Raw genomic sequence first — 17,432 nt, 5'->3', positions numbered from 1 at the left:
CTGATGTCCCCACATGCATTTTGACTGACTCTATTTTTCCACTGAGAGTTTATTCTTCATGATGATAACACCAGCATAACTCATATAACAGACTATAAGTAGTTAGCACATGATCAGAATAACTCACGTTTCTTTAAGACCTTTCCATAACATATATGTTTGAGTTTGTGTCAAGCTCACTTAATTAATGTTTCCTGATAATCAAAAAAAGATATTTCAGTATTAAAAATGAAGTGCTACAAAATGACATTTTTGCTATCTTCCAGAAAACTCCAGATTAAAATGTGTTATACTTTTGGGCCAGCTAAGCTGTCCCTATTGAATTAAATGAGAAAAATATTTTAAATATAGTGCAATTTTGGTTAATCTAGTAAAATAATCAATTTCTTCACAAAAAGAGGTACGGAAAAAGCACTTGACTGGACATAACACTATTCGATGAGCACAATTTTAATGCATTAATCACAAAGTACCTATGCCAAAGTGAGCACAGCACTAAAAATTGTAAATTTAGTAACACATTAGGAAATTTGCCAGAATTCTTCAGATTTTGGATTCGATTTCTTTTTCATATTTCTTTACATTGTAAGTGTATTAGCAAAATCTAACAGCATTCCATTTTAACCATTTATTTGCTTATAAATTCAATTTTTTGTGCGTGAACATGGGAATGTATATTAATGAGTCAATACATTCTGAGTCCACTGAATCAAACAAAGCAACTTGCTGTACTAGCAATATTCTGCTACTGGGAGTTCTGAAGTGCTACTTTTACTCAGTCATGGGCTGACTCTGCTCTTTTGTTGTCCCTAAGCCATTGTTTCTTACTTGGTTTAGTTGGAAATAGAGGCCTGCAGCAGGATTGATTCTATGCCAGTTTCTTTTCAATTCTAATAGCTCCTCTGCTGTGCTTTACCCATCTTTCCAAATGCAGATAAAAAGGACCTCTTGAACTACAGTGAACAACTGTAAGGAGAGAAGGGAATGGCAGGACACCACAATGCCCCTCTCCTGGCTCTCAGATGCATAAAGAACAGGCACTCTGCCCCGACCAGGTGAAATCTCATAGGACTGAACTTCCCTCTGTGTACCTGTTTTGCTGTGTTTTCTTATTCTTTTTTATATTAAAAAAAAATCCCAAATTCAAGGACAAGGAGAATAACACAATGAAATCTCAAGTTCTGATAGAACATGAAGTTCTGAGTGGTAAAGAAACATTTGTTTTATTTAACTAGGGTGACATTTGAATTAAAAGCAATAAAACAAGAGAAAACAAAGTAGTTTTTCTTGAAATTACTGGCTAAAATAATATAAGAAAGCTTATCTAACAATCAATAATGTGAAAGCATTTGAGTTTCAGTGGCTTGTGAAGCAAATGATAAAAGCCCTTTCATGGCAAGATCTTCTAGACCTTGAACACTAGAACTCATTTTTTAAAAATAATGATGACCAAAATTCTTCAAGTTGTGATGATAGCTGAAAAAAAAAACTAATGCTTTTATGTTAAGATAACTTGAAATGTAACAAAATACTTTACAAAAATATTTTCCTGTATTTTTCATTTTATCTGATGTTTTCCTACCCTCAAAAATTTATAACATTCATTTATTTGATCTTTTATCAAATATTTTTCCCCCCAAGTATCTGTAAGATTAAAGAATTCCACTTATCTTGCATGTTCTGAAATTAATAGAAAAGATATTCAAACCTTAAAGACTTCCAACTCCTCCAGAATGAGCTCACCGCTGGCAGAGCTGTTAGTAGGAAGAACCACCACCTTTTGCACAGTACCCTGATCTAAATTAAAGAAAGAAACAATGAGATGTTCCAATATGTTTTAAAAGGAAAGAAAGATATTTAGACATAAGACATAGTTAGAACTTAAACAATATTATTTATACAAGTATTCAGTCATCAAAAACATACTGTATATATTGAGCTACTACCATTTGCAATATGGTGAATTTATTACAAATCTCATATATTTAAATTGAGATTACATACAATTTGAAAGAAACTGACACAAATATCTTATATTTTTTTGCACATATTTGGTGTAGCCTTAACTATGAGAGAAACAATCACCAAATATCTTAAGTCAAAAGTTCTGAACTAAGTGTTCAGAATATAACACACATTATATTGTATTATATTAATATTATGGAATATAATACATAACTTGGGATATAATAAATACATGAATGAATATAATGAATAATAATGAATATAATATAATGAATGACTTGGAATGTAATACCTAACTTTAAGTTTGGTCCTTAAGAATATTACTTACTCCTCCAAACCAGCATTATAAAGTGACACTCCCATCATTTTGTTAATATTGACACACAACAATTTCATTATCTGAAGAAAGATTACTACAAGTGAATTTTTGTAACAATTATAGTACAAGTTACGAGTACTGGAAAAATGGCATTTGATCTGTAGAGATGAGAGAGTTTGGACATGGTAAAATGTTTCATTCATAATTGAAAATAATTTTCAAAGAAGATACATAACTGGTTTTATTTCAGGTGTGGATACCTATTGATAGAATAATTTTACTGTTTTCAGAATTTATTATTTGGAAGCATGTTTCTTTGGATAGTCTCAAAATGTAGATGAAATTTTGAAATTAGGTGGTTCGAATAAACTAAAGCAAAGAAATTTACTCATATTTCCCAATTACAGATGACCAAAAAAAGGAGATGCCCAAGTAAATGTTTGACATATAGAAACTGTTATTTATGTCAAGATTTATAATTAAGATAGTTTCATGTAGTAACATAAGCATTATCTATGTATATAATTAGGATACTCTACTAATCACATAAATTTTAGGTTTAGAAGAAATTCATTGCTATTTAGCAATATGAGGTGAAGGTAAATTTGTGAGTAGTTTGGTAAGGTAGAAATATATTTACTAACCAAAATTTATTTCTATTAAAATAATTAATGAGCTGATTCATAAATATCAACTTATTGTTTTAAATTATAACTATAAATTTATGATTTGAAAATATGCATTATGATCAACAGATACCGCAGCATTTTTTAATTCTGTTGAGAAATATCAGTAAGAAGAGTTAACTTGAACTAAATTGTACAAGATTTTACAACTAGGAATCATTTTGTAATTAACACTACAAATCTCAAATCTGCCATCTCAAATCGGCTTCTATTCCAGAGGCAAGAGTTACACTGACATAAAATCCACATAAAAAGATGTCCTGATTACAAAGGTTTCCAAAGATAAAACTATAAGCTCTGAAAAGAATGAAGTACTCTTAAATAAGACAAGTGGTTCCATTTTTCCTAATGTTTTAACTTACTATGACAGCATTTCATGTGTATAGTTTATTTAAAGAACCAAAGTGAAAGACTCAAAATAATTTTTAATAAAAAAAACCCTCAACTTTAAAACAGTGCAAACTAAAAAAAAATATAATAAATAAATGAAAATAAATAAAATTTAAAAAAATTATACAGAAAAGCAAGACAGAATTTGGTAGAACAATCCTCGAAACTTCTGAGGAGCCACAGTTTGGGCACATCTTAGAAGCTTCCAAGTACACTCCGTAATTTAAAATTTACTTCTTAAAACTCTACTCAAAAATAAAAACAATCTCAAAGCTTTGTAGGATCTAGCTATAATGGAAAGGCTCTGAAATTTCTCTGTTTCACTGAGCAGCTTCCTTAAAATCAGCCCTGATAACAATTTGGACTATTGTCTTGGAAGACAAGTAATGCAAGTAAAAATTGGAAGCGAAGAAACCTTTGGAGATGTTGTACAGATATTAGGTCTCAATTGAAAATAGATGAACGTGTTTGGAGGTGTTTCCCAATTTCTATTAACAATCCATCACAATGAGCAGAGGAAACTTCTAGGGGAATACAACAGACCAAAAACTCTAACCTGAAAGCCACAAAATTTTAACAGCCAGGGCAAGATCTGTGTGGTATTGTGTGTGTGTGTGTGTGTGTGTGTGTGTGTGTGTGTGTGTGTGTGTGTGCGCGCGCGCGCGCGCGCGTGCGTGCAAGTGAATGCATACGTGAGCAAACATGCTCCTGCTAAATATCTGTTGAATGAATTAGTGGGCATAAAAAAAGAAAGAAAATTCAGAACAAAGATGGAGGTGTAAAATCTTTGTTTTAGTTCATGTTATCATAAAGGGCATGTTCTTTTATTTTTTTAAAGAACTCGCAATAGAGAATTGTGGTTTCCTGCTGTAGCTTGTAAGAATCACTACCATTCTATATGACAACAAAGATCTCTCTCTTGAGTAGTGACTGAGTAGAGGCTGTGTATAATATAATCCCAAATAAAACCACATAAAAAAGGTATCCTGATTTCAAAGGTTCCCAAAGATAAAACTATCAGCTCTGAAAAGAATTAAATACTCCCAAACGAGACAACTGGTTCTGTTTTTTCCTAATGTTTTAACCTAATATGAGAGCAAAATTTACATAAATCACCATTTTCTTCTGACAGGATTCACAATAAACATACTTGGTTCATAGCCATTTATAAATATTACACAAAGAACAGCTATAAAATTGAGCTAATAAAAAGAAAGTACAAAACCTTCTTTTGACTCATTTGCAATAACAGCTAGAATCCTACTTTTATGCATTGCTTTTTTTCTTATTTTAGTTAGTTTTTGTTTTGCTAGTAATGATGAGTTGCCCATATAGGAAATATTTCTGAGGTACCTTTGGGTTGTATCATTTACTACTAAGTAAGTAGACTTGAATTGCATTCCACCCATTTTTACTTATTGATGCACAAAGAAATTACTGAGGGCCTTCAGTGAGTCTGGCAGTATGGATGCCAAGATGAATAGGCAAAGGACTCAGAGTTCACACTGTGGATTTATGTTTTTTCAAGTAGTAAGTGTGTTCCCATTAAAATGTTAGTCACTGAGAGACACACATTCCAGAATGGCCATAAAACTGCCAATTACTTATGTCTACATAAAGCCATGTCTGTACCCTTTTGTTTGAAGATGATAATACAGTTATCAAATGTTTTTCTTCTGAGGGTGGTGAGAATGGTATTCCTTCAATATATTTATTCACAACTATAAATCCTTTTTATTGTTCTACAGAATTGGGATACTGCTTTTATATCCTTAGGAAAAGCACTATAACTACAATATAGTTACAGTGAAATAGAGCTTCTTCTTTTTTTTCTTTATGCCTCACTTTGCTAGTGTGTAAAATGTAAATAATAACCATACCTTTTGCAATGGGTGTCTGTTACTAAAGCCTACCCAGAATCACTTCCCCTTTTTTATAGTAATGCCCTGAGACAACTTTTGGAAACCACACGCCATCTTTCGTTCTCAGTCTACATGTTAAGGAATGACTTAGCTCTATTCTAGCTCCAGGGAGACCCATACGACTTAGGTCGGCTCAGTAGACAGGCACTTGCCCCTGTGATTTACACAGGAACGGGCCTCTCTGGGAATTAGGTAAGTGGGAATCTCTTTCTGAGATCAGGGGTATTAAAACCTCGCAAAGGTGGAGGTGCTGGAGCCATCCTTGCTACCACATGCAGAGACTCCGTTTGAGAATAAACAATGCATAGGAAAGAAAAACTGAAAGACGGTGAAATAAGTTCCTGACAACAAATTCAGCTATGTGCATAGCTGCCTTCTGGATATTCAGTTAAACAAGAAAAATATATATATTTTTTTAACTAGTTTGAGTAAGGTGTGTTGTCACTTTCAGTTGAAAGAGTTCTGACTAATAAAAACCAAACAAATAATACATGGAAATTGCTTAGTATGGTGTCTGCACATAGTGTACCCTCAATAAATAGAAGTTATTTTTTAGTTCTAGCTCAATTACTTGCCAAACTTGTGACATTTTGGAATCACTTTCTTTTACTGAAACTCATGTTCCTCATGTATGAGATATAGATATTAGAGACACCTTGAATACATTAAGGCACTGTGCAAATAGGCAAGGCCCAGTAGAAATGATTTACATAATGCAAACCTATACACAAAGATAAAATAGTAGACTCATCAACCCACATTAATTTTTTTCTTTTGTTTCATTAAATTATTAAAGAGAATTTTCCAGACAAGCTTCTTTCATGCCTTATATATTTTATACTATCTAATATTTTTCTTTCTAATATGAGAGAGCATAGCACTATTATCCTTAAACCTTTCCACTGTCTCCAGCCAAGGGATCAGCTTGCATTTATAGTGCAGTAAGTGTTGGCTGTCTACAACAAGTGGTCACACATAGCTCATTATCCAGCAGGTCATTCAAATAGTCATTTGTGTGTCTATCTCCAGAGTCTTATTTAAACAGTCCTTAGAGGGTTTCCCTGGAAACTGATGTGCCAAACTGTCTGCTTGCCACTGAGCTTCTGGTCGCCTAGGAATTTGGGAGTACACTGCTTCCTTAATCAGATCTGGTCAGTCCCTTTCTCCCAGTTGCTAACCTATGAGAGTATTCTAGTAAGAGCTGGCTTCACGGCTAGGTGATCTACCATCACACAAGTTCCTGTGCTTAGAAGGGCTTCCTACTTGATTTAAAGCTCTGCTGTCTCCTGCTTGAAATTCTTAATAATTTTTAACAAGGGATCCTGAATTTTCCTTTTGCACTGTGTCCCGAAAATTATGTAGTCAGTTCTGATGTAGTTGCTGGTAAGTAATAGCAATTTGTACCAGCTAAGAAGCAGCCATATTTACTTTAGGAAAGATAAATGTACAAATCTCAACTTCATGTATTCAACCCTTTCCTTCTTTTTCTCTCTCTTCACCACAGTGCCCCAAGATGTCAACCTAGGCAGTCCCACACATCACTTTAGAGGTAAATTATTATAAGATAATCAGTTCTAGTATTTATTAATCAAAACTAGTATTATAAAATATAAAATCACATTTATTAAATGGCAATTCTTCCATAATTATAATTTACTGAGTCAATTTGTTTATTAAAACAAAGAACCATAATTTTAAATCCCCCTCAAAAGAAAAGAACTGCAAAATTTTTGCTTAGCAAATGAAAGCTTTATAGATATATGGGAAGTATGATTAGACATCGTACCTTATTACTTTCTCTAATTAGATCTTATCAATTGGCTGTCTTATTTTATGTGAGTTAAAATATCCATTCCTATTAGATTTATTTTCCCTATTAGGTAACCAACCTGCTGTTACATTATTTTAATAGTAATTTTTTAAAATTTCAGAATAAAACCGAATCATGCATTTATAAAATCTTTATTAGTAGCTTACTGGATCTACTTTTACAAGGTGGATTTCTACTCACGCATATCCCCTGTTTCAAAAAAATAAAATATTTCTAAACTAGGTCATTTAGTACAATTTCCACATTTAGCAGAGTTTCTCACATGGTGAGCATTGAGTAGGTAATTGAAAAGCTGTGATGTTGACACCTTCAGCTTCAGCCCTGGGGCAGTTAGAGCCCCATTTGGCCATCAATGACATCTCAAGTGTCTCTCTTTGAGGGCAGGACCCTTCAAAAGGCAGTATCAACAAAAGCTATCTAATCAGCATCTTCTGAAGTGTGTTGATGCTAAAGGGCATGCAGGGTCATATAAATCTGAAAGTATGAGTTACCCTGAGTTAAAGAGGTTTCTTTGCTGCAGAACCTTTTAGAAAGGTTAAAATACTTTTCTGCATTGTAAAGAAAACAGACTATTTGGTGACTTTGAAGTTTATTTGCTGATACCATTAATTCCAATTGGCTCCTTAGCTTCTAGAGTCATGTTCAACCATACAAATACTTTCTCAAAGTGTGGCTTTCAGAATATCTTACTTCAAAGTCACCTGGGAAGTTTACTAAAAATATAGGTGCTGGTTCCCATGGCAGACCACAGACTTAAAATTTTTTGAAGTACTGCATATTAAATAAGCTTTACAGAAGAAACATATGTCTGCTCAAACATTTGAGAATCATGAGACAAACAGTATATTTCTTTTTAACCTATTTGTTGGTAGTTGTCTGTATTTATCAAAGGGGTAGCTACCAAGTTAGTTTTTTTTTATATAAATATCTTAAATTTTCTTTTCTTCCTGTCTAAATTTAGCTAAAATAACACATTTTCTACCAATATATAAAATTAATGACTTATTTACAATGTACTGAAAAACTCTGGGAAAGTCCCCAGGCAAAATTATAATAAAGAAGTTTCAGATGAAAATCAGATTTATGAAATTACAAAAAGAAAACTCAATTAATCTTCAAATGTTAAAATGAATGATAAAACCTAGAGTTGGCATGGATGTAAGGAAATAGAGATTTTTCAAACACTTTTGGTAGAAACGTAATCATAAAAATCTTTCTGGAGGGTAACGTGGACATTGACCATGATGGAGTAACCAATACTAGAGTATTTTCCTGCAGTAAACAAATATACAACTGGACAAACGGTATGAGGCAATTCTTTTTAAGATAATAGATAACAAGCAGTGCAAAACTAAAAGAAAGGATACTCACAAGCTAATCTCAAGATCATGCCCCACTTTCTGTCTGGGAACAATTTCCCAGCAGAGGCTAATAGAGCTGGTGTCCAAGTAGAGCATGGTGGGTCCCACTGAGAAGAGGTAGCAGATATGAAAATTTGGGGCAGCAGAGGAAATGAATTCTCTGGTGAAGAATACTACAGAGAGAAAGCTGTCCAGAAAGGGGGTTATATAAATCTGTGTGGAAACACCCTTGACTGTATAGCTGAGTCCTGGGCTAAATATATGCAGGATGAGACCTCAGACACTTAACAGATTGCAGTGGCAATGGGACAATAGAATAGATAAATGATGGGTTCAGCAGTTCTGGGAGAGGAGCAAAGCTCCATGAAGTTGTGGTTCTGGCCTCATTCAGATCTCCTTAATACCTTGTTAAAATCCCTGGCATCCAGCTGACATAAGAAAGGCTGCAACTTTAAGAGTAAGTGCCATAAAGGCCTAGTTTAGGCCTGCCCTAACAAAACTTATAACCAAGACCAGATAAGACACGAAAGGGAGAGAATTTGGAGTTCGAGTCCTGCAGAATTGGAGTGACTTTGAACATATGCATTCTGACAAAGAGTACAAGACCAAACAAGTCCAAGGTGATCAGCTAATAATTAAGAGCTTGCTATAATAATAATTACCACTATTCAGAGGAAGATAACAGAATCCAAAACCAAGGTATTACCCATAATGTCCAATATTCAACAACAAAATTCATTACATATAAAAAAGAGAGAAAATATGATCAAGAGTCAGGAAAAATAAAGAAGTCAAGAAAACCCAGATGTTATAGCTAGCAAATAATATCTTTAAAGCAGTTATTTTAGCTATTATAAATATGTTCAAAGATATGTGTTCAAAAACTAAGAGAAGATATAGTCTCAGTGAGTTAAAAGACAGGAAAATTCAGCAAAGAAATGAAAACTATTAAAAAACAAAATGGAAATTTTAGAACTACAAGTATAATAATTGAAATAAAATATTAGCTCCATGAACTTAATAGCAGATTGAAGGACTGGAGTTGAAAGAGGAAAGAGTAAATGAACATGAAGACAGATTAATAGAGCTTATCCAATTGGAAGAACAGTGGGAAAAAAGATTGAAGAAAGTGAACAGACCCTTTGGGTCTTGTGTGTTATTATCAAGTAATCTAACATGCATGTTGTTAAGGCTTTCAAAAAGGAATAGAGATTGAAGAAAAATATTTGAAAAATAATGGCTGAAAACTTCTCAAATTTGATGAAAAATATTATATTACAGGTCTAAGAATTCTTCAAGAACCAACTTGAGCAGGCTGGAAGCAGTGGCTCACGCTGATAATCCTAGCACTTTGGCTTGAGAGGCTGAGGTGGGACAATCCCTTGAGGCCAGGAGTTCAAGACCAACCTGGGTAACATAGCAGGACTCAGTCTCTACAAAAAACAGAAAAATTAGCTGGGCATGGTGGTGTATGCCTGTAGTCTCAGCTACTTGGGAGGCTGAGCCAGGAGGTTTGCTTGAGTCTGGGAGTTTGAGGCTGCAGTGAGCCGTGATGAAGCCACTATACCCCAGCCAGGGAAACAGAGCAAGAAGACCATATCTTAAAAAAAAGAAAAAAAGAAAGAAAAGAAAGAAAATCAAGTTGGAAAATATAAAAAGAGGAAAAAGTAAAAAGACACTATGTCATGAAAACAAGGAATACAATTATTGGTACAATGGAGGCCAGAAGATAATGGAATGATATTTTTTAAATATTGAAAGAATAAAATAAATCCAGAATTTCCATGAAAAAACTCTTGAAAAAGGAAGGTAAAACCAATCAATAAAAGCTTGGAAAATGTGTTGCCCGCGTATCTCCTGCATTTGAAGAAATTCTAAAGGATGCCCTTTAGTCTGAAGGGAAATGATACAAAATGAAAATTCAGATCTGTAGAAAGGAATAATGAGAATCAGATATGATCCTCTTTCTGTCAGGGCTGATTGGTTTGTGGAAATAAGTTTTGGAACTGCTGCAGACATTTGCAAATGTGATAAAAGCTGACGTAAGGACAAAGCTGATACCTTTTCCCTCCTAAGGAAGACAGAACCAAAAATTCCAAAGAAAGAATTTGCAGCCCTAGTCAAACCACATCCAAAATCTACCCTACCATTGTGCTTTTCAGTTTTGTGAACAAATAAATCACAATAAAAACACAAACACACACACAACATTCCTGAAAAGTTTAGTGACAGTAAGATAAATGTATTTACCCTAAAAAAAAAAAAAAAGGCAAATAGAACTATTTGTGACATCTTACAGAATCTTAAAAAAAATCATTATTTATAGTCAAATCCCTGAATAGGAGGAGGGGATTATACTCTATTTTTAATGCAGGTTCATTATCTTTTATCCGCAAATCTCAAACTCCCAAGTTGGTTTTTGTTGTTGTTGCTTTTTATTTCCTTTGAAGGCAAAACCTGTCCTGACTTGAACTGATTTGGTCTCAAAATCTGACCTGCACTGACTTGGGGTTATTTATGATAGTTATTTATTATGCTTGGTTTGAAAATTTCTATGTTTCACTGCAGAAATAGTTCTGGGCATTATTATAGGGTGTGGTTCAAGGTTCTGCAAGAAATTTTGCTTTCTATGCACATATTACCTCTGAAACCCATTAGATTTCAAGTACGGGAATATAAACTATAATTGCTTTTTCTTCCGTTTTTTCTTTTTTTGTTTATTTATTTTCAAGATTTTTTTACATTTTTTTACATTTTTTTACATGAGCATATATAACTTCAGCAATGCAAAATAATAAATTTAAGGAATATAGTTAAGTAAATATATAGACTGAAATCTTATTTCTGTTTTTACTTAAAATAATAGAGTGTAAATCTTCAAGAGCAAATCTACTAAAACAACTTTACTAATTCAGGAAGCTACTGTTGTTTCTGCCCAACAGCAGTTATATTAGAAGGGATACAACTAGTTAGTGATGTTCTCTCATATGCTGAACACCGTGTGTGTCAGTGATTGTGCTCTGTGATGGTTCTCTTTTCGCAGTTAGCTCTCAAGAGTAGATAACTATTCCTCCTTCATAGCTCAGTTAATGGCAGTTCCTACAATATGGCTGAGTAAATTACAAAGGAAAAAAAATACCCCTTTCCCTGAACCTGCAATAGTGTCCTCTATTTTCATTTCATTCATTCTGGTTTTGCATTTGATAAACTTGAACAAAACCTGCTGTCTGTATCTTTTTTGTTTCTCCATAAAATGCAGATAGGGTATTTGCCTTACGCACCTGAAAAGGCTGTTCAGGATCAAAGAAGACAGCCTATGTGAACCTTCCTTGGAAATGTTACAGAGTATGACTAATTTCACTCCCCATGGTCTGAAATTGTTCTTCCTTATTTTTTCTCCTCACCTATGACATAAAGTATTTATGTAGTTTTCTTATATACCAGCGCTTTACTTTTATGTATGATTTCCAACAAAAGAAATGCCTCCCACCTATTACCCACAGGTTCATCTAGGATGTCATTAAAGTTGTTTTATTTATTTATTTATTTATGTATTGCTTATAGCTTATTCTAATATAGTGTGTACTCAAATTTCAGTAATACTGTAAAATAATCATATGCATATTGTTCATTGCCATTTATATTGCTCATAAGAATCTGAGCTCTAGGAAAGGAGAAACATTTGCGTGTTTTGTTCACTGCTATTTCTAGTGAATAGAACAGTGTCAGGACACCTAATTGGCATTCAAAACATTTATTAAATATACAGATGTATATACCATATATTATAGATATATGTGATTGATTTCAATAAATATATATCTACTAAATAGGTACATGTATTTATGCATAATCGATGCTTACTAATTACTAGGTAGTACCCCCGGGGCTTTACATATATTATCTCATTTCATCTTTACAGTAAACCTATAAAGTAGGCATAATTAAGGAAACTAGGCTTAGAGATGTTACAGGATTTGCTCAAGGTCATACAACTGATAAGTGATAGAGGGCAGGATTTAAACCTAGGGCCCTGAATGCCCAAACATGTTCCCTAATTTTTACCCTAGAATTCATCTAGGAATAAAATTAAAAGCCATTCTAACAAATTATTTTGTATTTGGTTTTATACAAGATTTTGGAGAAATTCCAACCAAAACTAGAAATGCTCATTATTGGAAAAATCTCTTAATTTACATACCATGCTGCCATATATTAATATAGGATTTTATAGGTACACACACATGCTTGCATCCATCCCTGCTGTGGAAGTTTCAAAGTTATACTTTTAGGCAGGTTAATTGAAAAGTAGACTTCTGGGACAAAGTTGAAAGAGAAAATTTAAGGTCAATGATTTTACTAAACTTGAAATTATATAATAAGGAATGACTAAATTATGTTTTATTTAATTGAGGCATAAGAATAAATCAGAAAACAACAAAATAATTTCTTTTAAATATTTCATCTATTACTTCATTTATTCAACTAAGGTGTCTGTCCTCATGATAATACCTGGTATATCTAATGTATCAAAAAGTGTTTAATAAGTATGCAGTTAATATATTTGTGTAGTCCAGTTCTAAAAGCTAACTTTCTCTGTGAGTGTTAAGAAAAACATTATAACATGGCATTGGCTCAAGTAATAATCTCTCAACATATGGATTATTATAGTTATTTCCTGGTGATATGGCTACAGAATATTCAAATAGGGCCTCAGCAATCACTAAAATTAATGTTTTAGGACTCTGAAAATGATTAAAAATTATTTATCATATGTTTTAGTATTCTTTGCTATATTACATCAAAAATTGCTTTTATTTATATTTGAATTTCAGACAAATTGACTTACCTTCAATAATGCAGGTGTGTTATGTAAGGTGTTACTGGTCCTATAAAGGATGCAACAACTAAATTTCCATGTTTATCATAAGATAGACTCTTCTACATTCATTTTCAAAGTTTAAAACACATACATAAACTGGCCTGGAACATCTATCCATATTTCTTGATGCCCAGGTAAAGAAAAAATCTTTCCCCTCTGAACTTGGTCATCTCTCAACCCACTATTTACTTGCTCATGTTAATCTCTTCCTACTTCTTTTTGTTCACATCTCATTCTTTCCTTCCAGAATGGTAATTCCTCTGCCAAATGTCACTAGTGTGTAAGAAGATGGGATAATGAGGAGAGCAGCACATTATGCGGGTTCTCAGATACAACTGGCCACATCTGGTGCGCTTGCCCACTGCTTCTTCCTGCCTGCTACAGCTTGTTCTCAAGGCCATCATGATATTATATTATTTAATACTTTCTAGTATTCTCCCATTGCTTTTATGATCATTCCTTCTCCATCTTCTTGGTAAATACTATTTATTCTCCCACTCGTTAAACCAATTCTCAGAGTTAAACCCTTATCTGCATAGTCCCCTACAGTGACCTCAAGCATTGTCATGGATTCAGCTAACACCTACATTGCTAATGACTCCCATATCTCCATCTCTAGCACAGCCCTCTCTGCTGAAGTCCATCTGCAAAAACACCCTCTTTGACTTATCTATCTGGATAGTCCACCAAATCTTCAACAAAATGTGAGACAGACTTGAATTTGAATTTAATTACTGTTCCTAACAGCTTCACAATCCTAAGCAAGCCATTTAATGTCTCAAAGCCTCAGTTTACATAACTGTAACATGGGGATAATGATTCTATCTCATTGGGTTCCTGTGAAGTTTTAAAGAGATAATGTATGTTAAGTGATCTATTCTCATATATATATATGTGTGTGTGTGTGTGTGTGTGTGTGTGTGTGTGTGTGTGTGTAAATAATAGGTCAAAGGAAAAGTGTGTCATTCAAAAAGTGATTCATTACTCTCCAAATCTGCTTGCTGATTCTCTATTACCCTGATCAATCAAAGTACTTTTTTTCACTATTTGCCAATCTACAAATTCCCAAACTGACCTGCAAATCCATGTGTTATCATCAGGTCCTTTCCTCCTCCTAAATATCTTTTGAACCTTATAATATCTCTCAATCTTCCATTTCTAACCACTGACTTAATTTAGGATCTCATCATTTCTTACCTATACTATGAAAAAAGTCTTTTCTTTTCTCTGTCTTTAATGTATCCTCTACCTCATCACCAAAGTGATCCATCTAAAATGCGTGTGGGCTGTGGCTGACATACTCTAAGGTGACCCCTAATGAGTCATGCCAGTCTCCTCCTCTTGAGTGCAGGTGGAACATGTGAATTGCTTCTAACCGACAGAAAAACGAGAAGGTGATGATATGTCTATACCATGATTATGCTACAATACATGAGATTCTATCTTACAAGATTGAAGGGAGAGACTCTACTAGCCTTGAAGAAGCAAACAACCATGCTTTGAATACACAATGAAGAGATCCATGTGATAAAAAAACTGTGGGCAACCTCAAGGAACTAAGGGCCTTATTTCTGCAATAGTAAGAAACTTAATTTTGCCAAAAACCATGTGAGTCTAGAAGAGGACCTTGAACTTCAAAAAGTAATGCAGCCTGGCCTATACTTTGATTACAAGCTTGTGAGACCCTGATCAGAGAGGCCTGCTAACCCATCATCCTTGAAATCTGTGAGATAATAAATGTGTGTAGTTTTAAGCCACTAATTTTATGGTAATTTGTTATGCAGCAATAGAAACTATTTAAAATGTGTATCAGGCAGCCACTCCTAGCTAAATAAATATTTACTGAATTGGATTCAATTTCCCCTCCATTGGGCCAAGAGATCATTAAAGGAAAGTGATGTTGCCATTTTTCTTTGTATATCATAAGCCCTGGCATGCAATAAGCTCAATAAATCCTAATGAATGAGTAAATGACATCTTTGTGATGTATGACTATATTACTCTGTACTGGTTGAGAAAGAGCTATAGAATAGATTAATTTTTTGCATGAATAAAATCAGTAGGGTATTTCTAGAGTTTTAAAACATCAGAATTAATTAATCTTTATTTTAGAAATTAAGAAATGCATCAACTAAGCTAGAAAACAGAACATAGTTAAATTAATTTTTTATTGCTGCCCTAAACAAATTATTACCAATTTAGAGTCTTAAAACAACATAAATTTATTATCTTAGAATTCTGTATAGTAGAAGTCCAACACAGGTTTCATTGTACTAAAATCAAGGTTTGAGGACGGTTGCATTTCTTTCTGGATGCTTTAGGGAGAATCCACTTCCTTGCATTCTCCAGCTTCTAGAGACCACCTGCATTCCTTGGAATACAGTCCCATTCCTCCATCCCCAAGGCCAGCAAGGTCACATTTCTCGTACATTTTTTTTCCACTGTCACATCTCTAACTACAGCCAGTAAAGATCCTCTGCTTATAAGGAGTCCTGTGATTAGATCGGGCACACCCAGACAGTTTAAGAAAATCTCCCCATCTCAGCGTCTGTAACATTAAACATATCTGCAAGTCCCTTTTGCCAATTAAGATAACATATCCACAGTTGCGGGAATTAGGACATAAAGATATTTGGGGGGCCATTATTCTGCCTACGACATTATTAGTGGAAGAGAAAAATAAGCAGTCAACTAAGTAAAGTATAACACATGATTTTAATACCACAGACTTCCTCAGAAACTCCAGTTCCAAATCTTTTTGCTCCAATTTACACAACATTTCGCATTCTATAATGAAACATTTCCTTCCATTTTCTACAATTTGAACTTATCCAAGTTCAATAAAGATTTTTAAAAAGCTGGTTTTCCACAAAAACCACCACCACAACTGGCACTACAGACCTCCTATGGGTAGACACATAGAGAAGACCTGGCCTGGCTGAGAAACAGTCTGAATTCTCCTAGGGACAAGGGCTGCCAAGTCTGCCTCGGGGAAACTTGGCAGCACATCAAGAAACAAAACATAGTGTGGCTATTTATTCTCGACACACAGATAATAGGCTTCACAAGTTAATGTCTTTAAGCTAAAAAATTTTCTTACATTCATAGCAGAAGAGAGTTAAATAGAGGGAATACCCAGGGATGAGGCTTGGCTACAGTTGTTTTCTAGAAATACAGGGAAATGTCAGTGATTAAATAGGAAATAAGCCAGTGGTACAGAGCAAATTACCACCATCTCTCCTCCTGCCCAGAGGTACTACGTCCTTGCATGACATTCTAAAACCCTCCAAATATATCAATCAACTATGCAGGATCTACTTTAATTAAGTAAACAGAAATAGGCCAATGAGTTTTACATGTGTTTTGGTGAGTGTGTAAGATATTCTGAGTATAAATACAAGCCCCATTCAAAAGCAAATTCCAAATGTGCAAAAATTCAGTGATACATCAAAAATCAAGGTAAAGTTCTCCATTTTTATATCCTCCCTTCTCTCCTCAAATTCTTGCCTTTCATACTTTTCAGTATAACGTAACTGACATAAAAAAGTATCAACTTCACAGGTTGAATTCTAGCACAGTTAATTCACATACAAAAACACAGTCTGTTCCAAGGTGAAGTTCATCCAAGTCTTCTCTGTCACCTTGTAGGATGCATTTGTTCACATGCAAGACTTGGTGACAACATGTGAATGAGTTAAAGTGAGTGATATCACTCAAACCAAGCAATGCCAAGGCTAATGTTGGATGTCAACACATCAGCAATATCATCTTGACATATGTAGATGAAACATTTAATTCATAGTAAAATCAGAAAATATAAATGAAATTAATCTCATTGAAGAAAAAATATAAAGCAATTATGGTAAATGAGGTAGAAATATAGAGGATAAATGCTCAAAATGTGAAATTAGACAGCATGGGTTTATATTCTAGCTGTATCATGTGCTAACTACCATCTATATGACCTTAACTTATCTGAGATTCTGTACAAACACAACACAATGGTGCAACTCATTCATTCATTCATTCATTCATTCAAATAGTATCTATTGAGGGGCTTCTTTGAGTGATGCACT

At 33.9% G+C, this 17,432-nt stretch overlaps 1 protein-coding gene across 1 annotated transcript in view; it reads right to left on the bottom strand.

The window, feature by feature from the left end:
* SEMA3C (sema domain, immunoglobulin domain (Ig), short basic domain, secreted, (semaphorin) 3C) overlaps positions 1–17,432 on the bottom strand; it is a gene marked incomplete at its 5' end in the record, with an annotated part of 81,340 nt that overhangs the window by 19,557 nt on the left and 44,351 nt on the right. Inside the window, one exon of the mRNA XM_012650288.1 lies at positions 1,709–1,797. Coding sequence (XP_012505742.1) covers positions 1,709–1,797 — 89 coding nt within the window. The remainder of the gene's footprint in view (positions 1–1,708; positions 1,798–17,432) is intronic.

The sequence above is a fragment of the Propithecus coquereli genome, unplaced genomic scaffold (genome assembly GCF_000956105.1).
Source record: "Propithecus coquereli isolate 6110/MARCELLA unplaced genomic scaffold, Pcoq_1.0 Scaffold32, whole genome shotgun sequence".
Classification (NCBI taxonomy): domain Eukaryota; kingdom Metazoa; phylum Chordata; class Mammalia; order Primates; family Indriidae; genus Propithecus; species Propithecus coquereli.
Note: the sequence above shows the minus strand (reverse complement) of the source record. Positions and strands in the feature narration are given on the sequence as shown.